The sequence below is a fragment of the Odocoileus virginianus genome, chromosome 16 (genome assembly GCF_023699985.2).
Source record: "Odocoileus virginianus isolate 20LAN1187 ecotype Illinois chromosome 16, Ovbor_1.2, whole genome shotgun sequence".
In the NCBI taxonomy this organism is placed as follows: Eukaryota; Metazoa; Chordata; class Mammalia; order Artiodactyla; family Cervidae; genus Odocoileus; species Odocoileus virginianus.
In genome coordinates, this window is record NC_069689.1 from 60,189,944 (window position 1) to 60,213,517 (window position 23,574).

Genomic DNA, 23,574 nt, shown 5'->3' on the forward strand with positions numbered 1-23,574 from the left:
ATGGTACCACCAGGAGGCAGCACTCCTTTGTCCGAGGAGCGTAATTGCATCAAGCGAAGGATACCTACACCAGAGCTGAGAGGGGGCCGGAAAACGCACTCCACCCTTCGATTGGTGAAATGGAGGAGGACTGTTTCTGCTACTGGTAGTTCAGGTGCTGACATCTAGGAAGAGTCAGAAAACATCAAGTCACGCGCCCGTCCTCGCGGCTCCGCGGCGCGCCGAGGCTGGGGTCCGGGCTGCGGCTGCGCACTGCGGACCCTCTGCCGGCGCCGGGGGTCACGGCGTAGACCGCACCGGAAGCGTCCGGGCCGGCCGGCGGGAGCCGAGCGAGGACCGCGCGTGGCCCGACTGGCCGGGCTCGGCGGGGCGCACCACAGGCGGCGGCGGGGCCGGGGCGCGCAGGCGGGGCCGGGGCGGCGCGGGGGCGCGGCGAGGCTGTCCCCGCCCCGCACGGCGCTCGGCCCGGCGGCCGTGAGAGGGGAAGCCCGGCGCCCGGGCGGTCGGGCCCCTCTGGGAACGACCGGAGGGCAGACGCCCGCCTTCGCCTGCGTCGCTGCTTCCGCGCGGGCCGCTGGCCCCTGGGGTGTGAGGGCGCGCAGCGCGGCCGGCGGGGCCCAGGGCGGCGCGAAGGCCCGCCGCGGACGTTAACACGCTGGGCGGGCGCGGACGGGGCTCCGGCGGCGGCCCCGGCCGAAGTCGGCCGTGGGCGTCAGGAGCGCATACGGTAATGGTGCTTCGGAGTCGGAGGTGGCTCCGGCGTCGGAGGTGGTTCCGGCCTCCTCACCGGACAGTGGCCCTTGCGGTCCTGCGCCCGGCAGAGCCTCGGAGCGCCGTGGGCTGGGAGCGCCGGGAGGGGGCTGCGGGCGGCAGGCGGGCGGGCCGGCCAGTGGCCGAAGACCCGGCGGCAGGTGCCGGCCCCCCTCGGTAATCCCACTTTCTCTCCCCAGCTCTCCACCTTCTGTGGCCTGGACCCAGCCTACCAGGGCTAAAAATATTGCCCGGAGGCTCCTGAGCGGAATCAGATCGTGCTAAGTAGGGCACAACGCTGCCGAGGCGACAGAGCGTCTCAGCCCCAGGGTTGGAGGAAGGCTCTGGAGCGGCCGCTCCCGCCCCCGCTCGCCTGGCGACTAGAGGTCTCTCTCAGCCCCGCAGGCAAGTGCGGGCCGCGGGCGGTGGTGGAGGGCGCTGATGCTCTCAAGTTGCCCCACAGCTGTGCCTAGCTTCTCCCTACCCAGGGGATCTTCGACATCCATCACCGCGGGCTTCCGAGGGGGGTCCCCTAAATGCTCTGTAAGCAGAGGCTGAAAGTTGCCCACTGTGGGAATTAGAACAGGGGGAGGACTTTCTGTTAGAAACAAGCCGTGGCTGCTGCTGCTGCTTTGTTGGGTTTTTTTTTTTTTTTTTTAAATTCATTCTGTATTCCTGAATAAGAGAGGAGCTGTGCCAGGCAGTGTTTTCGGTGAGTACCAGTCTGATCCAAGCAGGCAGGGAGAAAGGCTTTCTTGTTAGTCTCTTGGAGCTTTGACTGTATCCTTTAAATCAAAATAGATGCCAGTTTATTCCTCTGAAATTAGAGACTCATGGCCAGGGAGCCTGGACACCCGCCTCCTTTCACTGGCTGGGTCTTTCTTGTAGGCAAGCTCTATGGGCGGCTGGTTATAACGAGAAGTTGTATGGCTAGCTCAGGAGTCACAGCTGGAAAGTTTTGTGATCCTGTTGCTTTTTAATGGCATCCACGTGGGAGAGAGTGTCACATCCACCCTGGGGACAGAGCTGCTACCATGAGCAGGCAGGACTGGCCTCAAATGTGCTTAGTCTTACTAGTGCTTTCTGTGTCAGCCCGGAGAATACAATCCAGGTTGGGTCCATAGCCAGTGTTAGGAGTCTGTGCTTAGAAGCTTTCTTTTCTCTTTTTAATGTATATCTCCCACATTAAAAAAATTTTTTTTAATGAAGGATAATTGCCTTAGAGTCTTATTGATTTCTGCCATCACAGGAATTGTTCAGTCTCTAAGTTGTGTTTGACTCTTTGCGACCCTGTGGGCTGCAGCACATCAGGCTTCCCTGTCCTTCACTATTTCCGGGAGTTTGCTCAAACTCATGTCCATTGAGTCAGTGAGTCAACAGGAGTTAGCCATAAGTATACACATGTCACCTCCCTCTTGAACCTCCCCTCCAGCTGCCTCCCCATCCTGCCCTGCCAGGTCATCACGGAGCACTAGAAGCTTTTGTTTCTTTGGATTTAGGCAGATTGGTGTTCCTCAGGAGCAGGAACTCACTGAGGCATTTGGTGGAAAGACCACCAAGGGATTTTTGCTTGCCGGAGCTACATCTGATGTCCCTCCAGCCAGGTGTGTGTGGAGGCCAGTATGAAGCTGAAAAAGCAGGTGACAGTGTGTGGGGCTGCAATCTTCTGCGTGGCTGTCTTCTCGCTCTACCTCATGTTGGACCGAGTACAACATGATCCTGCTCGACACCAGAACGGTGGGAACTTCCCCCGGGTGAGTCAGTCCTGGCTGCTAACCTCTGCATGCATAAATTATCCAGGATCAGGTTATTGCCCCAGCTAGAGAGTCATGGCAGCCCAGGTCAACAGGCAGATTTTCTAGAAAGCTGTAGGCAATGATGGCAAAAAAGAAAGGAGAGAGGAAAAATGGCACTGGGTACTGCTGCTCTGTCTGCCTGAATTCTTGGCAGACATTGCTTGTGGATTGCAGCTTTCCCTCCCACTAAGCCCCGGTGCAGTCCTTGTCAGCACGGTGCTCCAGGTAGACGACATGATTGTTGAGAATAGGCATGGGAGGTGAAATCCTTGCCATCCATAAGCTAGAGAGTGAGGATACTCCCAGCCCAAGTGGGCTGCAGTCCTCAGTAGTGATTCGAACCACACCCCTCACCTTCTGGCCCTTTAGGCTCCTGGTCCTGCCTTTGATTAGGGAAGGAAGGATCATAGTCAGGCCTCAGGCAGTGAGCCGCATCCAGTGATCCTCCTTGTGACATAGGGAGCTGGGGGTGACTGCTTTCTGCTTTTTTGGGGCAGAGTCAGATATCTGTGCTGCAGAACCGCATTGAACAGCTGGAGCAGCTCTTGGAGGAGAACCATGAGATCATCAGCCACATCAAGGACTCTGTGCTGGAGCTGACAGCCAACGTGGAGGGCCCGCCCGCCCTGCTGCCCTACTATGTGGCCAACGGCTCCTGGGTGGTGCCACCAGAGCCCCGGCCCAGCTTCTTCTCCATCTCCCCTCAAGACTGCCAGTTTGCTCTGGGGGGCCGCGGCCAGAAGCCAGAGCTGCAGGTAAGAGTCAGAGCCGGCAGGGACCCCCGGTGGCTGTGGCCGGGGCTCTGAGCTGCTCTCCTCCTGCCTGGCAGATGCTGACTGTGTCAGAGGAGTTACCGTTTGACAACGTGGATGGCGGCGTGTGGAAGCAAGGCTTCGACATCTCTTACAGCCCCCGCGACTGGGACACCGAAAGCCTACAGGTGTTCGTGGTCCCCCACTCTCACAATGACCCGGGTACGTGAGTGCCCGGCAGACCCCGGGACCAAGCAGAGAGCTTTTTCTTTTTTGCTAAATTTGTTTGTGTGGCTGCGCTGGGTCTTTGTTGCCAGGTGAGCTTTTCTCTAGGTGTGGCAAGCGTGGGCTACTGTCTAGTTGTGATGTGAGGGCTTCTCATTGTGGTGACTTCTCTCATTGCAGAGCACAGGAGGCTCTAGAGTATTCGGGCTCAGTAGTTGCTGCTCCCGGGCTCTAGGGCACAGGCTCAGGAGCTGTGGTACTGGGCTTAGTTGTCCCAAGGCATGTGGGATCATCCTGGACCAGAGATCGAACCCATCTCTCCTGCATTGGCAGGCAGATTCTTTACCACTGACACACCAGAGAAGCCCTGTTTATTTTTTTAATTGGAATATACTTGATTCACAATGTTCTGTTAGTTTCAGGTGTACCGCAAAGTGAACCATTTATACATATGTATACTCTTTCATAGATTCTTTTCTTTTATAGGTCATTTCAGAGTATTGAGTTCCCTATGCTATACAGTAGGTCCTTATTAGCTATCTATTTTATATATATAGTAGTGTGTTTATGTCAATTTATTCCTCTCCCCTCTTTCTCCTGGTAACCATAAGTTTGTTTTATATGTGTGTGGGTCTGTTTTCTGTTTTTGAAATAAATTCATTTGTACCATCTTTTTAGATTCCATATGTAAGCAGTATCATATGATATTTGTTTTTCTCAGTCTGACTTAACATCACTCAGTATGACAGTCTCTAGGTCCATCCAAGTTGCTGTAAATGGTATTTCTTTCATTCTTTTTTATGACTAATATTCCACTGTATGTATACACCACATCCTCTTTATGCAGTCCTCTGTCGACGGACATTTAGGTTGCTTCCATGTCTTGGTTAATGTAAATCGTGCTGCAGTGAACATTGGGGTGTGTGTGTCTTTTCGAATTCTGGTTTTCTCCAAGCATATGCCCAGGAGTGGGATTGCTGAATCATACAATAGTTCTACATTTAGTTTTTTTTAAGGAACTTCCATGCTGCTCTCCATAATGGTTGTATGAGTTTATATTCCCAACAGTGTAGAAGGGCTCCCTTTTCTCCACACCCTATCTAGCATTTGTAGACTTTTTGATGATGGGAATTCTGACTGGTGTGAGGTGATAACTTCATTGTAGTTTTTATTTGCATTTCTTTACTAGTTAACAGTGTTGAGTACTTTTTCACATGCTTTTTGGCTGCTGTCTGTATATCTTTGGAGAAATGTCTATTTAGATTTTCTGCCCCTTTTTTTAATCAGGTTGTTTATTTTTTTGATACTGAGCTGCATGAGTTGTTTATTTTGGAGATTAATCCCTTGTTGGTTGATTCATTTGCAAATATTTTCTTCTGTTGGTTGTCTTTTTGTTTTGTGTATAGTTTACTGTGCAAAACCCTTTAAGTTTAATTAGGCCCCATTTGCTTATTTTTGTTTTTATTTTCATTACTCTAAGAGATGGATCAAAAAAGGTGTGATTTATGTCAGAGAGTTCTGCCTACATTTTTCTCTAAAAGCTGTATATAGTATCTGGTCTTAGGTTTAGGTCTTTAATCCATTTTGAGTTTATTTTGTGTATGGTGTTAGGTAATGTTCTGATTTCATTCTTTTACATGTAGCTGTCCACTTTTCCCAGCACCACTTACTGAAGAGACTGTCTAGTCTCCATTGCCCCATTTGTCATAGGTTAGGTGACCATAGGTGTGTGGGTTTATCTGTGGGCTTTCTATGCTACTCTGTTGACTTCTGGTTTTGTGCTCATACCATACTGTTTTGATTACTGTAGCTTTATAGTGTAGTCTGAAGTCAGGGAACTTGATTGCTCCAGTCCCATTTTTCTTTCTCAAGATTGCTTTGGCTTGGGTGGACTTTCTGGTGGCAAAGGTAAGGGAGGGACAGTTGGAGAAGATGGTGGCATCCTCAGGGGACCCTTTGTTGGCTCCCCCAGGCTGGCTCAAGACCTTTGACAAGTACTACACAGAACAGACCCAACACATCCTCAACAACATGGTGTCCAAGCTGCAGGAGGACCCCCGGCGGCGCTTCATCTGGGCAGAAGTCTCCTTCTTCGCCAAGTGGTGGGACAACATCAGTGCCCAAAAGAGAGCAGCAGTCCGAAGGCCAGTGCCCACTGGGGAGGCGGGAGGGCCCTCCGGGTCCTCGGATGGGTGTGAAGTCCTTTCCTGGAGCTGTGGGTGCCAGGGAGAGGCAGGAGGAGACAGAGCAGAGATGGGGTGTGATGGTAACGGGACCCTGGACGAGGAGGCAGGAACGGATTTGAGGGTCACTCGTATTAGGAAAAATCACAGTAGTGTGAGCCCAGGGAAGAGAAAATGTAGGGCCTGGCCCTGGAAGTGCAGACCAAGTCCAGGGAGGAACAGAGCCAGTGCAGCTGGAGGTTGGCTGGGGGAAAGGAGGGCGTGTGTCTATTCCCGTGGTTGGTCCTGGGTTCAGGTCAACTGGCTCAGTGAGGCCAGTGCACACAGGTCCCCTCCTCTGGTTGGCAGGACTGGGCAGAGGGTCTCTACCCCATGCTGAGTGTGCACCCTTAACTCCAGGCTGGTGGGAAACGGGCAGCTGGAGATTGCAACAGGAGGCTGGGTAATGCCGGATGAGGCCAACTCCCACTATTTTGCATTGATTGACCAGCTCATCGAGGGCCACCAGTGGCTGGAGAAGAACCTGGGTGAGTCCAGGCTCAGGAGCCGGAGTCTGCCCCTATCACTGGGCCAGAGGACAGCAGTGGGGCTCTAAGGCCTGGGGTGGGCAGGGGATGCTTCCTTTCAAGGCTGATTGCACCAGCATGGTTGCAGGGTGATGGCAGGAGGGGCTGTGGGGCCAAGGACCTGGTGGCCAGGCCCTGGGGCGTTCATGCCTCTGACTTCTGTGCCCTTGCCCAGGTGCAACCCCGCGCTCAGGCTGGGCGGTGGACCCCTTTGGGTACAGCCCCACCATGCCTTACCTGCTGCGCCGTGCCAACCTGACCAGCATGCTGATTCAGAGGGTGCACTATGCCATCAAGAAGCACTTCGCTGCCAGCCACAGCCTGGAGTTCATGTGGAGGCAGACCTGGGGTAAGGCCAGGTAGGGTGGAGGGGGTCGCAGCGGTAGTTCTCTCGGGGGAAGGCAGGGGTTTCAGAAATAAGACCCACCAGTCCTTCAGAGCATTGGTGTAGACCATCAGAAGCGCTAGCCTTTAGGTTAGGTAGGGGATCGCATTGATATCCCTGGACACTGCGGAGCCTGTCTGTCCCCTGGAGGAGCCATGGGCTCCCCTGCCCTCCCTGATCCTGACCCTGGCCACCATGTTCTCGTAGCCTTGAGTGTAGTTCCCGCCTTTAGCTGGAGTAGTTACCTCCCCCGCCAGCTTCCCTGAGCCCAGCTCCAGGACCTGACTCTTTGGCATGTCTTCTGTAGACTCAGACGCCAGCACAGACATCTTCTGCCACATGATGCCTTTCTACAGCTACGATGTCCCCCATACGTGTGGCCCGGATCCCAAAATCTGCTGCCAGTTCGATTTCAAGCGCTTGCCTGGTGGGCGTATCAGCTGCCCATGGAAGGTGCCGCCCCGGGCTATCACGGAGGCCAATGTGGCCGAGAGGTACTTGCTGGCAGCCCTGGACTGGGTGTGGTGGCGCCGTTCCCCCTCTGCAAACACGTCTGGGCTCTGCTGCAAGGCGGGGCTTCAGGTTCCACGTTCATCAGATGGGGGCAGGGTCGGCTGGTGAGTTCAGGCCCATAGCACTTTCAGTGACAATTCTTTTAGTGCGTTTTCCTGAAAAACCAGAGTGGCTGTAAGGAACCACCTTTTCCAGAAGGGCTTTATTTTCCCAAATGAGTGTGTTTTCCAGTGTCCTTATAAACTAATGTTGGAGCCAGTGGACTGCCTCCGAGGCAAATGATTCTCAAATTAGTGCAGCGCCTTCCAACCTTCAGCCTGCTGTGCCTTCATTAAGCTCAGGCCTCCTGCCTTGGCTTGAAGTCGGCCAGGATCCTCAGGCTCCGTGCACCTGGAATCTCATTCAGATGCACATTCTGTCCTGCCCCACAGAAAACAGACCCATTCCCTTTGAGAAAACCCTTGGGGATCCCTAAAGATAATGCTGAAATGGCTCCCTCAGGAAAAGGTGGGTTAAGAGAGACCTAAACAATGATTCAGCCAGAACTGGACTGGCTTTAAGAATGTAACAAGTTGAACTGGTTTTTGTGTTGCAATACTCCAGTTTCCATGACGTCCAAGAGGTGAAACATGTGACCAAAAGCAAAAGAAAGTAGTCTTTTGTTTCTAGAATCCAAAAATCTAAATGCTACTTCCAGGTAAAAACCTTGGGCTTTTAAGGCACACTTTTTCTTGGAGCCACAGCTGTGATTTAAGGCCAGGCAAGGTTTACAGAGCAAGTCATGGGAGATAGTCTCATTTTCTCCTTTAAAAGGCTTACAGGGCTGATAAATTAGGGGAAGGTAGCATTTGAGGAGTCCTTAGATGGTAAAGCATCTGCCTGCAGTGCAGGAGACCCGGGTTTGATCCCTGGGTTAGGAAGATCCCCTGGAGAAGGAAATGGCAACCCACTCCAGTACTCTTGCCTGGAAAATTCCATGGACAGAGGAGCCTGGGCTACAGTCCATGGGGTCGCAGAGTCGGACATGACTGAGCGACTTCACTTCACTTCACTTCCTTGAGAACAAGATGGCAAAGAACAAACTGAACCAAGTACATTAGTGGCTGGTTGAACTGTGACACACACAACATGCCACTTATCAGACTTGTCTAAAAAGAGAGGCTTTAATGCGACAGGGCTCTGTTTTTCTATTGATTATATTAGTGATTGGGATGAAAAAGAAAATAACACATTTATATATAGTTACTACTATGTGCCAGGCACTATTCTAAGTGTTTAACAAATATTAGTTCAGTTCATTTTAAATCTCACAATACTGTGATAGTGGGTACTGATGTCATCCTCATTTGATAGAAACTGAGGCCCAGAGAGCTTCAGTAAGTTGCCCAAGGTGGCACAGCTAGTGCATGCACAACTCGCATTGGTGTCACCCAGCCCGAGTCGGGGCTCTTCACTCCGGGGCGGTGCCACATCACACTCTGGCTGGAGTGTCAGACTCAGGATCCCAGAAGATCTCAAGAGGTTGAAATGTGGGCTGAATCCAACCAGATAAGACTTTTATTCGTATTAGATATAACAGTAAGGTTCAATCCTTAGCATCCGTAAACAGGATAAGAAAGTTCAGGATGAGAAAAGGTCTTGCTGGGCCGCATGCACAGAAAACATGATCCCTAACCTCAGCACTGTGGGGTGAGAGTAGGGGCTGCCAAACAGGCCTGTGTGAACACACGGCCACTCTGGCCATGCCGGGAGTGTGGCCTGCCTTCCCCTGGACTTGCACAGTCAGTGCTGGGCCCTGCACTCCGGGATGTGGCTGATGGGCTCCTCAGAGACCTGCCGGTGAGTGGGTTCCCAGCTGCTCTGTAGGAACCAGAGAGACGGAAGAGTGGGTATGGAAGAGCGGGGATTGCAGAGCCTGATGAGGAAGCCCAGGGCATGCTTGCACATCTTGATTGTCTGAGGGACTGACGTGGGCATGGAGGACTTATTTGTTCTGTGTGGCGTGCAGGGCAGAACTGGGGCCAGGGAACTGAAGCCGTGCCTCAGGAAGAACTCTCTAGTTGCCCAGAGAAGCCCGGGCTCCCTGGAGCTGGGTTTCCTACCCACCAGCCGAGTGAGTCCGTGACAGGGGTATATGAGGGGGCGCCTCTCAGGCTGGCTCCCCTCAGGATCCGGTGATAAGGCTCCGTGTGAGCCGGTTCCCCTCCCCACCCGCAGGGCAGGCCTGCTCCTGGACCAGTACAGGAAGAAGTCCCGGCTCTTCCGGAGCAACGTGCTCCTGGTGCCGCTGGGCGATGATTTCCGCTATGACAAGCCCCAGGAGTGGGACGCCCAGTTCTTCAACTACCAGCGGCTCTTCGACTTCCTCAACAGCAAGCCTGACCTCCACGTGCAGGTGTGAGGGGACACTGAGCTGGGAGGGGGCCTCGGCGGGGCTGCAGCCCAGCCGCTCCTGTGAGGTCTGCTGCTCCCCCATACCACTCCAGAGCAGGGGTGCATTCACAGTTCTTGGGTGTGTTTTTCCTTCTTTGTCACAATTCTTTCCCAGGCTCCCCAGCTTCTGTGAGGTCCAGGCTACACAGGGACTACCCTCTGCATAGACCAGATTGCTCCCCCTCACCCCCAGCTGTGGGGGGGGAGCCAGAATTCCCAGAAGACTCTGGAGCTGATGGAAGGGGGTTTTGGGGTCCCCACAGGCCCAGTTTGGCACCCTCTCCGACTATTTTGACGCTCTCTACAAGAGGACAGGGGTGGAGCCGGGGGCCCGGCCTCCAGGTTTCCCTGTGCTGAGCGGGGATTTCTTCTCCTACGCCGACCGGGAGGACCACTATTGGACAGGCTATTACACCTCACGGCCTTTCTACAAGAACCTGGACCGCGTCCTGGAAGCGCACCTGCGGTGAGACGGCCCTGCTGCCAGGCTGGAGGGAGATGGGTTCAAGGAGGGGCTGGATTGGCTGAGCGGGGACGCGAAGGGCATGGCGACCATGACACAGAGAAGGAGAGGAAGGGAGAGGCATGGGGCTTGCAGAGCGAGGGTGGGCCCAGCGGAGCTGTGTGGCAGGAGGCCGACTTGTCTATCTGGGCAGGGGTGCAGAGATTCTGTACAGCCTGGCTGTGGCTCACACCCGCCGCACTGGACTGGCCAGCCAGTTCCCGCTCTCGAACTTCGCCCTTCTGACGGATGCACGGCGCACGCTGGGGCTCTTCCAGCACCACGACGCCATCACGGGCACCGCCAAGGAGGCCGTTGTGGTGGACTATGGGGTCAGGTGGGAGCCCTCTCCTCTTCTCCATGCTGCTGCCCACCGTCCCCAATATGAGGATGCACCGAGTGGTCGGTGGGCTGACCGGCTGGGGGCTCGCCCTGCAGGTGGGTGGACAGTCTCTCGGTGGTCACCTCTCCCCTGATCCCTCTCCTGCCTGCCCTCCCAGGCTTCTGCGCTCCCTTGTCAGCCTGAAGCAGGTCATCATTAATGCAGCTCACTACCTGGTTCTGGGGGACAAGAAGACCTACCACTTTGACCCAGAGGTGCCCTTCCTGCAGATGGTGAGCCCCGCTCCTGTGTCTGCCCGAGGGGACCTCTGGTGTGCGGGCCTGGGCCGAGAGCTGTGGTGCAAGGGCCTTGCTCTTCTTTTCCCTCCCCATCCTGGGGTGAAAGATCCCTGCCCAGCACAGCTGCTGGTCCCCATCAGGACAGGTTGGGGTCTGGGGAGGCAAGTCTATGAGTCAGGCTGAGCCATATGATGGTTCTTCCCTCCCCCTGACTTAATTCCAGGATGACACCCGCTTAAATCACGACGCCCTTCCAGAGCGCACAGTGATCCAGCTGGAATCCTCACCCAGGTGAGCCGGGCAGGAAGGCAAAGCCCCTCCCTGGCTCTCCACCCTTCCCAGCTGCCGCCACACCTCTAAGAGACTGCTGGCCTGGCCATGTTCCCTGCTCCCATTCCCCCAGAGCAGGGGCCTCCTGGGTGAGCCTGCCTTCTCCTCACAGGTACGTGGTACTGTTCAACCCACTGGAACAGGAGCGGCTCAGCGTGGTGTCCCTGCTGGTGAGCTCACCCCGGGTGCGCGTGCTTTCAGAGGAGGGTCAGCCCCTGGCCGTGCAGCTCAGCGCACACTGGAGCTCTGCCACCGACATGGTCCCTGACGTCTATCAGGTGAGGGGGGCTCGGCAAGTGGGGCCCCGCCACAGTCCTCTGTGCTGATCCTTGGCCTCTCCCTGGGGCCTCAGGCTGTCTCTCGACACTGGCTTCCCAACCTCCTGCTCGTAGCCTTCTTACTCCCCGTGTTGGGAACTGGCGTTTTGAGGAGAGGGGTTACCCGGAGTTTAGTCACTCCTGGGGTTTGAGTCTGTCCTTGAAAGGAAGGTGAAGTTTGTTGTAGTGTGACAGTAGGAAGGATGGCAGCTACGTCGTTCCATTATTCATTAATTCAGCAGATTTTTCTTGAAATCTTATGTGTGGTTACCTTTTCATGGTTTTTTGAGTATCATTGGAGACTCATGAAAGTCTTGATGAGGGGCAAGTCGCCTCACCTGCCCTTTCAGAGGTGACAGGCGCCCCCCGCCAGTGGGTGCAGGCTTTGCTCGGGCTCTTGGGCCAGAACCCCGGGCCCGTGTCCAAGGCCCGCACCCCTCCCGTGCCTGCAGGTGTCTCTGCCTGTCCGCCTGCCAGCGCTGGGTCTTGGCATCCTGCAGCTGCAGCAGGGCCTGGATGGGCCCCGCACGCTGCCCTCTTCCGTGCGCATCTACCTACACGGGCGGCCGCTGTCAGTCAACAGGAATGAGGCGTTCCCTCTCCGGGTCATTGACTCGGGCACCAGTGACTTCGCCCTCAGCAACCGCTACATGCAGGTCTGGTTCTCAGGCCTTACCGGGCTCCTCAAGGTAAAGGGCCAGGGGCTGGGAGCTGGAGCGGGTCACGCGAGCTGCCTCTGGCCCGTGAGCGCTGCCACCAGACTGGCAGTGGACCTGGGAGTGGGCCGTGTCGGCCCCGAGCCGACAGCATAGGGAAGCAGGGCTGGGCTCCTTGGGGAAGTTCGTCCGTGCCCTCCCAGGGGGCAGGCCTGATGTGCTGGTGTGGGGCCAGGGGTCAGGGCTGTGTTTCTTGGCAGAGTGTCCAAAGGGTGGATGAGGAGCAGGAACAGAGGGTGGACATGGAGTTCCTCGTCTATGGGACCCGCTCATCCAAAGACAAGAGTGGCGCCTACCTCTTCCTGCCTGACGGCGAGGCCAAGGTACCCTGAGGATACCCCACAAACCCCAGGGGGCCCTGGGAGGATTCACGAGCGGCGGGCATGAGGAGGGGCGCAGGCCTTTCTCCAGGGCATCCCCTGCCTGCCAGGGCGCCTCACCCACTGCCTCCGTCGGGGGCGAGGGCTCAAGGAGCGCCACCTGGGGCCTGGGCCCAGCTTGGCCGGGGTCTCAGCCCAGAGCCTGCTGGCAGCAAGTCCCGCTGCTTGACGGCGGCCGGCTCCTCCCTGTTTTGCTCACGTGCCGTGGATTCAACTGCCCCCTGCTCTTTCCCCAGCCCTACGTCCCCAGGGACCCACCCGTGCTGCGCGTCACTGAAGGCCCTTTCTTCTCAGAGGTGGTTGCCTGCTACGAGCACGTTCACCAAGTGGTCCGGCTGTACAACCTGCCAGGTGAGCACTGCAGGTGGGGAGCACGGGGAGGAGGGTGTGGGCTGTGGTGCTCTCTTGCTCCTGCCTGCTGTCTGTGTCTGTTCACACGTCTGTCCCCAGAAAGCATGTTGTGTAGCCTTCGTGGGGTAGAGCTTGGCCGGAAGTGCTGGGACTCCCCTGGGGCACCCTCTCTGGCTGTGGCTCCCTCCACTCAGCCTCTCTCTCTGTCCTGCACCCAGGGGTGGAGGGGCTGTCCCTGGATGTGTCGTCCTTGGTGGACATCCGGGACTACGTTAATAAGGAGCTGGCCCTGCGCATTCGCACGGACATCGACAGCCAGGGCGCCTTCTTCACGGACCTCAATGGCTTTCAGGTGATGCCTCAGGCCCGGGGCCCAGAGACCCCGTGGAGCACAGGGCTTGACAGTGTTTACTGCCTGCATCACAGGCCTGGCCGGTGATCTGCTCTGTAAGAGGAGGAATCGGAGGCTGATGGGGCCCAAAGGGGGCCGGGATGCCCCTGATCGCCTGGCCTTGCCCACAGGTGCAGCCCCGACGGTATCTGAAAAAGCTGCCCCTGCAGGCCAACTTCTACCCCATGCCCGTCATGGCCTACCTCCAGGACGCTCGGAACCGCCTCACGCTGCACACGGCCCAGGCCCTGGGCGTCTCCAGCCTCCATGATGGTGAGTGGGGAGCAGGCGCTGTGTGTGTGTGGTGGGGGAGGTGTAGAGGGCAAGCTTGAGAAGCCCATCCCTGCCCCTGAGGCCTGTCCCCTCGTGGGCCTCTCCCTCTCTGTCGGCCACAGGCCCAGTGGGAGATGACAGGAAGGCTGCCACCCGCTGTCGCCCCCTCTTCCTAGTGCCGGCAGCTGTGGGAGTGACGGGAGGGGGCGGCCTGTTGGATCCCCTCCAGAAGCAGCGGGCATTGAGGGGGATCGGCAGCTGAGGTGGGTGTGCGCCTTCTCCTGGGAGGGACAGGGTAGGGACAGGCTGAACAGTGTCTTGGGGTTAGGATGAATTATCCAGCAAAAGAGAAAAATACTTCCTGCCTTCCGTCATTAAAAGACAATGACCAAAAAGACAGAGAAGGATGGTCTTGAGAATCAAAAGGAGGACCTGAGAGGACTGACCGGGAGCCGGCCACGCGGGGCCAGCCCAGGTGGCTCCTGTGTCCTCGGGGTACAGTGAACAGTTGGCACTTGCTGCCTTCCGAGGCTGTCAGGCAGTCCATCTTTGGGCTGGCGCAGGGCTGAGCCAAGGGTGCCCGATCCAGGCTCCGCGGGGCCAGCCACGAGCACAGTGGGGGCCTGACCACCCTGCTGGAAGGCCTGTGCCTCTGCTGCCCCTTTGCCCACGGTCACCCAGCTGTAAGGCTCCTCACTCAGCCGAGTGTCCCACCTCGGTCCGCCTGCCCTTTCGGAAAACAGTGCGCTCACAGTGGCAGTTTTACATGCAAGGGGTCCGTTTTAGGATTGGGGGTGTCTTTCTGTGGTTGCTCAGGGTAAAAACCAGGGAGGTACAGAAATCAGGATCTGGGCAGGGGATGCGGGAGGGTGGGTAGAGCTCTCTGAATGGGCTTCCTTCAAGAGAGTCTTGAAAAAAAAGGTGCTGGAAAAAAATCCTCGTTCCAACCTATGTACGCCTTGAGCCTCTCCCCCAGGCATATTTTTAAAGGCAAGGAGAGGTGGTCACCTGCTGTGGGACTGTCCTCTCCCTGCCTCCTTTTGACGGATGTGGTGGGCGGAGTTGGCGTCTGTCCTGCATAGAACCACGGCAGGAGGCATCTGTTCTGCTCACGGCAAAATCTGCCCAGCCTGACGGAGCCTGGCCTGGGTCAGGGCCTCTGCAGCAGCTCCCCGTGGCGGTTGACAGGGTTTTGTGGTTGCTGCTTGCTTTGTTGCATGTAGGCAGCCCAGAGATGGGTCCCTGCCTGGGCACCCAGACTTGCCCTGCTCCCGAGCCACAGAACACACATGGGCAGCGAGCCTCCAGGTCACAGCCCTTCCCTCGGCCCCTTCCATCGCCCCGTTTCTTGGCTGCTTTGTTCCCTGAGTGACTCGCCTTCCAGCTGGGCTTTCCCCTCGGGCCTTCGGTGGGCTGCTTCCAGAGGCTAGCATCTGTTTGGGGCTGAGGGAGGCAGGCCAGGGGCTCACAGTGAACTCCCCCAGGCCAGCTAGAGGTGATCTTGGACCGGAGACTGATGCAGGACGACAACCGGGGCCTCGGCCAGGGGCTCAAGGACAACAAGAGAACCTGCAACCACTTCCGCCTCCTGTTGGAACGGCGAACCCTAGGCAGGGAGGTGAGTTCTGGGCCTCCCCCTGGGAGCCAGGTCAGGCTAGGCCCACGGGTGACCCTGGGTTCCAGCCCCGGCCTGGGAGCCTCCTCGAGGCGGGCAGGTGTAGCCAGAGTAGGGCCTGATCCCGGGGTGGCGGGAAGTGAGTCTGACGCTCTGCTGCTCCATCTCACGCAGCCTGGCGCCTCCCTCTCCACAGCTCGCTGTTGTCTGCCTTCTCATGCTCATCCCTCACCTCCCCACCCGCCCTGTGTCCTCTTCCCCTCTCTGCTGCTGCCCCAATCATCTCACAGCTTTCTTTGCCCCCACCAGCCTGGCTTTTTCTCCAAACTGGCAGCCATGTTTAGGGGCTTGATCTTTCACAGCAGCAGGAACAGGAACCGAGAGGTAAGGGCCAGTGACGGGGTGTCAAACTAGCCTTAGTGATGTGTAGCTGGAGTTGGAGTCCCTGGTGGCAGAGCCTGCTGCCCGATCCCCCGTCTGGGGCTTGGTCACTCACTCGTCAAATAGCTGCTGGGTTCTCGCTGTGCTGTGAGGGCTGAGAGGGCGGCAAATGCATACGATGCTGACTCTGTGCTCTAGGAATTGACTCGTGAGTAGGGGTGGGGGATGAGCTGTGTATGCAAATTAAAAGTAGAAAATGGGTATGTCCATGGGTCCTGAGGAATGAGAGAACATAGTGGAATCCAGGACAGCTTTCTGGAGGAGGTGTCATCCATGAGCGTCTTTGATGAGCGGGGGTCTGCCCTACACATTTGAACCAAGGCACAGGGTAGGAGGCAAGAAAGAATGTGAAGGGCTGTGAATTCACTCATTTGGACCAGAGCCACCTATCTGGTGTGACAGCCACTAGCCATGTGTGGCCATTTAAATGTATTTAAAACTAAATATAATAACGGGTTCAGTTCTTCATTCAAACTAGTCATATTCCAAGTGGCTCAGTGGCCACAGATAGTTGGTAGGTGCTGTCCTAGTGCAGATGTAGTGTATTTCCACGATTGCAGAAAGTTCTCATGGCCAGTGTGGGCTGCCATGGAGGGTGGTTTGGGACAGACAAAACGGGCCTGGAGTGCCTAGCGAAGACTTTGGACTTCCTCCTGCAGGCCAGTGAGGCACCTGAGCTGAAGGAATGCTGTGTTAGGACTCTGCTCTAGGCATATCAGTCCCACACAGGGGACCCGGGTGGGTCTTCAGGGGTGACTGCTGCAAGGATGTTCAAGCAGGAAGCAGTGTTGGTGGCTTGAGCTGAGCCCTGGGAGGGAGAAACTGGAGGTGGATGTGGGGACCCTGCCAAGGGGAATGGAGATCGTGTCTGAGGGAAGGGTGAGATTTGGACAATAGGGAGAAGACGTTAAGAACATAATTCTAGAATGTGGAGGAGCAGCCACCACGGAGGAAAGCTGAGCTCAGGCCTGTGAATGTGACATCCCCGTCTGCTGACCAAGGGGTGCGGACTGCTGGGCTCAAGCATCCGGGCGGGTCGAGCTCGAAACTGGGGTTGCCCCAGAGGCTTTCTCCGTCAGAGGCCCAGCCTCCGTGGTGAAGCATCCGTCTGTCTGTCTTCCCTTCTCCTCCCTACTCTGAGAGTCTACGTGGTAGGAGACATTGCTGACGGGAGCATGAGGAAGCAAAAAGCCCCCAGAGTTAGAGGTGTGGTGGCCTAGTGAGGTCACCCGTCCTAAGCTGTGTGAGGCAGGAAGCGACTGCACTTGAAGGGTTCTGGAGTCAGGCACCCCTTGTACCCGGACACGTCAGGGACGCTCTCTGCACAGGAGCCGACAGGCTGAGCTTCGTCCTCCCGCTCCCCTGGTGCCGCATCCTCAGCCAGACCTCGGCCCGTCTTGCAGGTCCGCGAAGGCCCCTCTGCAAGCTACCCGTCCCTCCTCAGCCACATGACGTCCATGTACCTGAACACCCCTGTGCTCGCCCTGCCCGTGGCCAGGAGGCAGGCCCCCGGCCCCGCTCTGCGCTCTTTTCACCCTCTGGCCTCCTCACTGCCCTGTGACTTCCACCTGCTCAACCTGCGGACACTCCAGGCCGAGGTGAGTGTCCGGTTCAGCGCTGGATCTCCTGAGCGGACCTTGCCTCTCCTCACCCAGACTCCTCTCCATCCAACCCTGCCTTCCTGGCAGAGGTGCTGCCCCACCTGTGAGCCCTGCAGAGACCCCACCCGGCCCCCACACCCACACACGCATACACACACACACACACATGCACACACACACACATGCGCTGCCCTGTGTGTCTGTCACCAGGAGGATGGCTTGCCCTCGGCAGAAACCGCGCTTCTCTTACACCGCAAGGGTTTTGACTGTGGCCTTGAGGCCAAGAACTTGGGTTTCAACTGCACCACAAGCCAAGGCAAGGTGAGCAGGGCCCCAGTGTGGGAAGGGAGCAGAGGGCAGGGAAACAGAGCACCAGGAACAGCAGGCAGCCAGTGGGGAGGTGGGCAGGGTTACTCTAGGACTTCATGGAGAGAAGGGGAAGAAGCTGGTGATGTGTTTTCAAAGCCTCTGAGGCCTGGCAGGGGCCGGTTCCAGACGAGGCGTCCAGGTAGAGAACTTTGGTTCCACGTGTATGAACCTGCGTTAAACAAACAGAAACACCAGGAGTTAAAAACCAAAAGCCATCATACTCTAGTCATTGTTTAAGCCAGCAAAGACTAGCACTGATCAATGCGTCTGTGTGCTGGTGCCAGTGATTCAGAGGTAAATCAAGACATGGTCCCCGCTGGCAGTCCAGTGGTTAGGTCTCAGCATTTTCCCTCCCATGGGCCAGGTTCAACCCCTGGTTGGGAAACTAAGATCCTGCAAAGCCTCGCACGGTGTGGGAAGAAAAAGAAAAGATAATGGTCCCCGTCGTCAGAGACCTCACAGCTCAGTGCAGCGGTTCCCGCCCTGAGTCCATAGAGGGGGTCCCAGCACTCTGCAGACTGACTGCGCGTGTAGGCGCTTGCTGTGTGGGGGCCTGTGCTGACGTGAGGCTCACCCAGGTCACGTAGAGGAGGAGCAGCGCACGGTGGGTCAGCACCCCGCACTGCCCTGTGCCTTCTCCCTCCACACAGGTGGCCCTGGGGAGCCTCTTCCATGGCCTGGACGTGGTTTTCCTGCAGCCAACCTCCTTGACCCTGCTGTACCCTCTGGCCTCGCCCTCCAATAGCACTGACGTCTACGTGGAGCCCATGGAGATCGCCACCTTCCGCCTCCGCTTGGGCTAGGTCTCCTTGTGGCCTGAAAGGAAGATTCCTCCACGGAGACTGGCCTCTTCACACGAGATCGGGTTGGACAAGCCACACCCGGTATCCTGTCCCGATCTACCTCTCAGAACCATGACAGACTGGGCTCTGCCCTCATTTTCCCTTTATCGTTGCTTCTGTGCAGGGGGGGCAGCCCACAGGCCCAGTGTTGGGTGGATAGGTAGGGCAGCGCCGCTGAGATGCAGCAGCGAAGGCCCTTGCTCAGAGGGGGCAGTGCTAGCCTCTGCTTTGGGGTGTGCATGTCCACTTCGTGGGGCACCGGCTCAGGCATTCACCCTGTTCCGCGAATGGGATGGAGGAGAAGCAGGGGAGGCTGAGTGGGCCACAGCCCGGCGTCAGGCTCACAGTGGGCGACAGCTGACTCTAGGGGAGTCCCATAGTTGTGTAAGGACACATGTCCTGATGTGACGAGCAGGAGCAGAGCAACACCAGGAAGAGGGGGCTGGGTACCAAGGGTTCGCTGTGGGGTGGAGGAGTAGAAGGAATGGCTGTTTGTGTGACAGCTCCTTTCGGAAGTGCTCCCTGACCTGCACGCCCTGGCCAGGGGCTGCCGTGTGGCAGGAAGGACTCATGACTGTCGTGGCCGCAGGGCATAGGACACTTCAGGTACCAAAACCCCCATCTCAGACTGGGCACTTGGTCTGCGTGTTGATTTGTGGGGTGAGGGAGGGGCCACCCTGCTTGACTCCTCTGGTTCCTGCACGCTGCCCACCACTCTCCCCAGGAGCCACTTCCTGTCACAGGGGCGTTTGATCTGGCACATTTCCTTTCCCTGAAAAGAAAGTGAAGCTTCCAATTTGAGAAGGCTTCCGACATCATCCTTGCAGGCCTGAAGCTTCTCCTTGCACATCCTTCTGCAGAAGTCTTTGTGGGGAACTAAGGAGACATAGACTAAATTAGGAGGCACTGTGGCTGCTCGTCAGCCTTCATTGCGGCTTCGATTTTTAGAGAAAAATTTATCATAGTCTCTATAGATGCTGAAAGAACATTTGGTAAAATTTAAAATCTATTCCTTATTAAACAATATTTGGTAAAATTTTAAATCCATCCCTTGTTAAACTCTTAGTGAGTTAAAGATTAGGAAGAAACATCCTAGCCTAGATAAAGGTGTCTCCATCTGAAACCCACAGTCAGTGGCATTCTAAAGAGCCAACCACCACATACATTCCCAGTAAAATCAAGAGATTCACCAAGGCCATGCAGTTACTTAGCTGTGTTCTGGCACTACTAACCCCTGCAGTGTGGCAGATGAGACAGGTGAGCAAAAGTTCCAAAACATCCATCCAGTACAATCCAAGAGGATCAACTCAAGACCTTAATAGAGCATTCTGTATGTCGACTCAAACGATGCATGTTACAGTTCTCTAAAGATTCTCGTTCTCTGCAAATCATCCCATAAATTCAATGTATTCCAGTGAGATTGGATACTTTTTGGAATTTGACAGGTTCCAAAATTGTCAACACCTGTTGGATCATAGAAAAAGCAAGAGAATTCCCAAAAAACATCTGCTTCATTGACTACGCTAAAACCTTTGACTGTGTGGATCACAACAAACTGTGGAAAATTCTTAAAGAGATAGGAATACCACACCACCTTACCTGCCTCCTAAGAAACCTGTATGTAGGTCAAGAAACAACAGTTAGAACCAGACATAGAACAATGGACTGGTTCAAAAATGGGTATATATTGTTACCCTGCTTATTTAACTTATATGCAGAGTACATCATGCAAAATGCTGGGCTGAATGGAGCACAAGCTGGAATCAAGATTACCGGGAGAAATGTCAGTAACCTCAGATATGCAGATGACACCACCCTTACGGCAGAAAGGGAAGAGGAACTAAAGAGCCTCTTGACAAATGTGAAAGAGGAGAGCCAGAAAAAGCTGGCTTAAAATTCAGCATTCAAAAAACTAAGATCATGGCATCCAGCCCCATTGCTTCATGGCAAATAGATGGGGAAACAATGGAAACAGTGACAGACTTTATTTTCTTGGGCTCCAAAATCACTGTGGATGATGACTGCAGCCATAAAATTAAAAGATGCTTGCTTCTTGGAAGAAAAGCTATGACAAACCTAGACAGCGTTTTAAAAAGAAGAGACATTACTTTGCTGACAAAGGTCCGTATAGTCAAAGCTATGGTTTTTCCAGCAGTCATTTATGAATTGTGAGAGTTGGACCATAAAGAAGGCTAAGCGCTGAAGAATTGATGCTTTTGAACTGTGATGTTGGAGAAAACTTGAGAGTTCCTTGGACATCAGGGAGATCAAACCAGTCAATCCTAAAGGAAATCAACCCTGAATATTGTTTGGAAGGACTGATGCTGAAGCTCCAGTACTTTGGCCACCTGATGCGAAGAGCTTATTCATTGGAAAAGACCCTAATGCTGGGAAAGATTGAAGGCAGGAGGAGAAGGGGATGATAGAGGTTGAGATGGTTGAATGGTATCACTGATTCAATGGACATGAGTTTGAGCAAGCTCCGGGAGATGGTGAAGGACAGGGAAGCCTGGTATCCTGCATTCCATGGGGTCACAAAGAGTCGGATATGACTTAGCGACTGAATGACAACAGCGTTCATTTGGAAGAGTAAATGTGTGAGACTACTAAGAAAGTTCTGAATGAGCAGAGGGTGGGTGGGGCAGTCGTGCTGGGTAAAAGGCACTAGATTTCCCAGGGAGCTCTGGGGTGGGATCAGACTGCTGGAATCAAAGGGAGAGCCCAGCATCAGACCCAGGTGTGAGGGACTCAGTACAGGACACAGGAGTATTTAAGTGGGAAAAAGATGGATTATTTAATAAAGACTATGATAACTGCCTATATTAAAACAAGAGCTCTCTACCTCACAGATTCCACAAAAAGTAACTCCAGAGGGGAAAAGACAAAAAATTGAACTCCAGAATTACTGAGGAAAATATAGGATATTTTTGTATTCCAGTGTGGAAAGGTCTTTTCTGAACAGGACAGAAAACTTAAAAGCTATAATAAGGGAGAAGATAAACAGATTTTACCGCCAAAAATATGTGTAAAGTTTGTTTATGATGGAAACCACCAAGATTAAAACACAAATGACTGGGAGAAAATATTTGCAGCACATTGGTGTGTATGATCACTTCAGGAGAATAACTTGCTTTGAGCTCCTTAGAGCAAGTCATGGGGCTTACTGAGCAGTGGCCAGCTGAATTTTTCTGGGTCACCCAGGGTCATTGCTGCCAGGCCAGGACATGCGGCATCCTGTCTGTGTCACAGGGAAAGAATGAAGGTTACCAGAGAATGTGACACATTCTCTGTCACACAAAGAATGAAGTGCTGAGCACAGTGCCTGGTACATTTAATATAAGAGCTCAGTAAATATGAGCTGCAATCATGTTCAGTAAGGATGCTAAGCAATTACATTATAGCTGGTGTTATTTACTAGTATAACTTGTAATCCAGTTTTAAGGGAGAACCTGTGAACCCCCTAGGAAATTAGTAAAATAAAGGCTGTTCTCTTTGGAGGTATTAGATGTGCCAGGAACTGAAGTGTTCATTCCTACATACTGGCCTCTTAGAACCCCATAAGGCAGCATTGCTCAAGGTGTGGTCCACAATCACCAGAATTACTCATTGAAAGTCCAGCTGCCTGGCCTGTGCTGGCCGGGGCTGCTCCTTCAGCCGGCACGCTGGAGGGGCGTCTGTGCAGCAGAGCCATGGGTCCCCAAGACATGATGAGAACAAGAAATAAAACCTTCCCCCAGCACACAGGAGGAGAAACAGATTGCTTGGCACAGCCTGTTGAACCAATCTCTGGGAGGAGGGAGCAAAGAATCCACACTTAAAACAAGCTCCCGGGTGAGTCTGCTGCACTTACAATTTGAAAAAGGGTCTACTATTTTAAGGCTAGCAGTAACCCTTTCCCATGGAGCTCTGGCCCTCAGGCCTCATAATTCTGAGGGTTACACCAAAACCAGAACCAGATCCCTAATGTATACTTGAAGTGTTTGCAGTTCAGGAAGGTGGATTACTTGTGCTTGGTTGAAATTTTCTTAATATACTTTTCAGCTTCCATTTCTTAAAGGATACTAAATTTTACACATACTTTGATCCCATTTGTTTAAAGTATTACTGCTGTATGGACTCATAACTGTACCAACTTCGTTCTGACAGATTTCCCTTTATGGTATGTGGTAGAAAAAAATGATGCCTCTTTTGCCCTTTGTAGAAGAATGCACATTTCCAGTTCAGAAATACTTAAAATATGTATGTAAGTAATCCAGTTTATAAAATGTGATGTTGAGAATACAACATCCTTGTTAGAAACCATGGGATTAAGAGTTGGTCTCTTTCCTAGGTTAGATCAATACCTGGACTTTCCTGGTGGTCCAGTGGTTAAAACTTGTGCTTCCACTGCAGGGGGTGCAGGTTTGATCCCTGGTCAGGGAGCTAAGATCCCGTGTGCCATGTAGCACGATGGGGAAAAAAAAGATCAATGCCTGGAATTAAGAATGTAAGTGCAATAACCTATAATTATACTCTGGAATTGGAAAGAACTTAGAGATCATTGTGTCAATATAATTTGATAACCTAATGTGTAACTTCTAATTAATATTTCTCAGTGTTTAATTTTAAAAAAAAATCAACCAGGGACCTTAGGAGTAAGGGAGAATTTGGGAGGAAAGAGGCCCTGGGGGCAGATACCGTTTGCCCATGAGCGAGTGCCTGCTTTCAATGCAGGATCCTCTGTTAAGGAATATGGAATTTCTCTTCAATTACAAACACATATGGTGTTCCAGAAAGGCATGTAGAGCTCATTTAGTCCAACCCTCTCATTTTACAAATAAGCTGAGACCCACAAAGGTTACATGAACTCCCCCATGTCAGTGGCAGAGCCAATTTAGCGTTCTTTCCACTATACAATATCGATACCAGGCTATTACACAGGCTATTACACGAATCCATTTTCAGTGAAATGAAACACATAAAAAAAAAACAAACCACACACACACACAGAGCCAGGACATGAGAGAAACAACTTCAACCACTGGCAATGGATAGGATTCTATTCTCTGCAACTCTCTACCCATGGAGAACCATTTTGTGTCCAGGAAGAACGGAGGACTATGTGGCCAGCTGGAACCATGAAGAGAACAGCTGACTTACTGGGCCCCCCCTGTGCAGGGTGGGCAGGCCACACTGCACTCTGATTCAGCTTGCCTAGGGGATGAGTATAACCTGTGTGGAGA

General features: G+C 54.1%; 3 protein-coding genes across 6 annotated transcripts in view; 2 read left to right on the forward strand and 1 right to left on the reverse strand.

The window, feature by feature from the left end:
• Positions 1-651, forward strand: LOC139038643 (uncharacterized). Its single transcript, XM_070477531.1, has 2 exons — positions 1-114; positions 169-651. Exons 1-2 carry the CDS (start codon positions 1-3, stop codon positions 649-651), a joined length of 597 nt encoding a protein of 198 aa, XP_070333632.1.
• On the forward strand, positions 53-22,881 carry MAN2A2 (mannosidase alpha class 2A member 2). Of its 4 annotated transcripts, none has more exons than XM_070478322.1 (25): positions 53-154; positions 951-1,159; positions 2,254-2,504; positions 3,044-3,301; positions 3,376-3,520; positions 5,496-5,667; positions 6,106-6,233; positions 6,448-6,621; positions 6,965-7,151; positions 9,388-9,565; positions 9,867-10,069; positions 10,260-10,442; positions 10,606-10,720; positions 10,950-11,017; positions 11,169-11,334; positions 11,826-12,062; positions 12,290-12,412; positions 12,706-12,820; positions 13,039-13,172; positions 13,343-13,484; positions 14,969-15,102; positions 15,409-15,483; positions 16,944-17,138; positions 17,352-17,462; positions 18,161-22,881. In XM_070478322.1, exons 3-25 carry the CDS (start codon positions 2,373-2,375, stop codon positions 18,311-18,313), a joined length of 3,528 nt encoding a protein of 1,175 aa, XP_070334423.1. In that variant the 5' UTR covers positions 53-154; positions 951-1,159; positions 2,254-2,372; the 3' UTR covers positions 18,314-22,881. The 4 variants fall into 4 exon arrangements, with proteins under 4 accessions (XP_070334423.1, XP_070334422.1, XP_020761455.2 ...); XM_070478321.1 differs by lacking the exon at positions 53-154 and adding an exon at positions 293-727; XM_020905796.2 differs by lacking the exon at positions 53-154 and adding an exon at positions 293-727 and having other exon boundaries at positions 951-1,155; positions 2,355-2,504.
• The window catches only part of HDDC3 (HD domain containing 3), an 11,622-nt gene continuing 5,506 nt past the window's right edge, over positions 17,459-23,574 (reverse strand). The window contains exon 4 of the mRNA XM_020905802.2: positions 17,459-17,679. Coding sequence (XP_020761461.1) covers positions 17,557-17,679 — 123 coding nt within the window. The 3' untranslated portion in view covers positions 17,459-17,556. The remainder of the gene's footprint in view (positions 17,680-23,574) is intronic.

Bases quoted from the DNA above. Each gene is read 5' to 3' on its own strand.
- LOC139038643 (XM_070477531.1), top strand. From the start codon at position 1: ATGGTACCACCAGGAGGCAGCACTCCTTTGTCCGAGGAGCGTAATTGC. The intron at 115-168 runs GTGAAATGGAGG...GCTGACATCTAG, and splicing joins CGCACTCCACCCTTCGATTG to GAAGAGTCAGAAAACATCAA.
- MAN2A2 (XM_070478322.1), top strand. From the start codon at position 2,373: ATGAAGCTGAAAAAGCAGGTGACAGTGTGTGGGGCTGCAATCTTCTGC. The intron at 11,335-11,825 runs GTGAGGGGGGCT...CCGTGCCTGCAG, and splicing joins TGGTCCCTGACGTCTATCAG to GTGTCTCTGCCTGTCCGCCT. The intron at 17,139-17,351 runs GTGAGTGTCCGG...GTCTGTCACCAG, and splicing joins TGCGGACACTCCAGGCCGAG to GAGGATGGCTTGCCCTCGGC.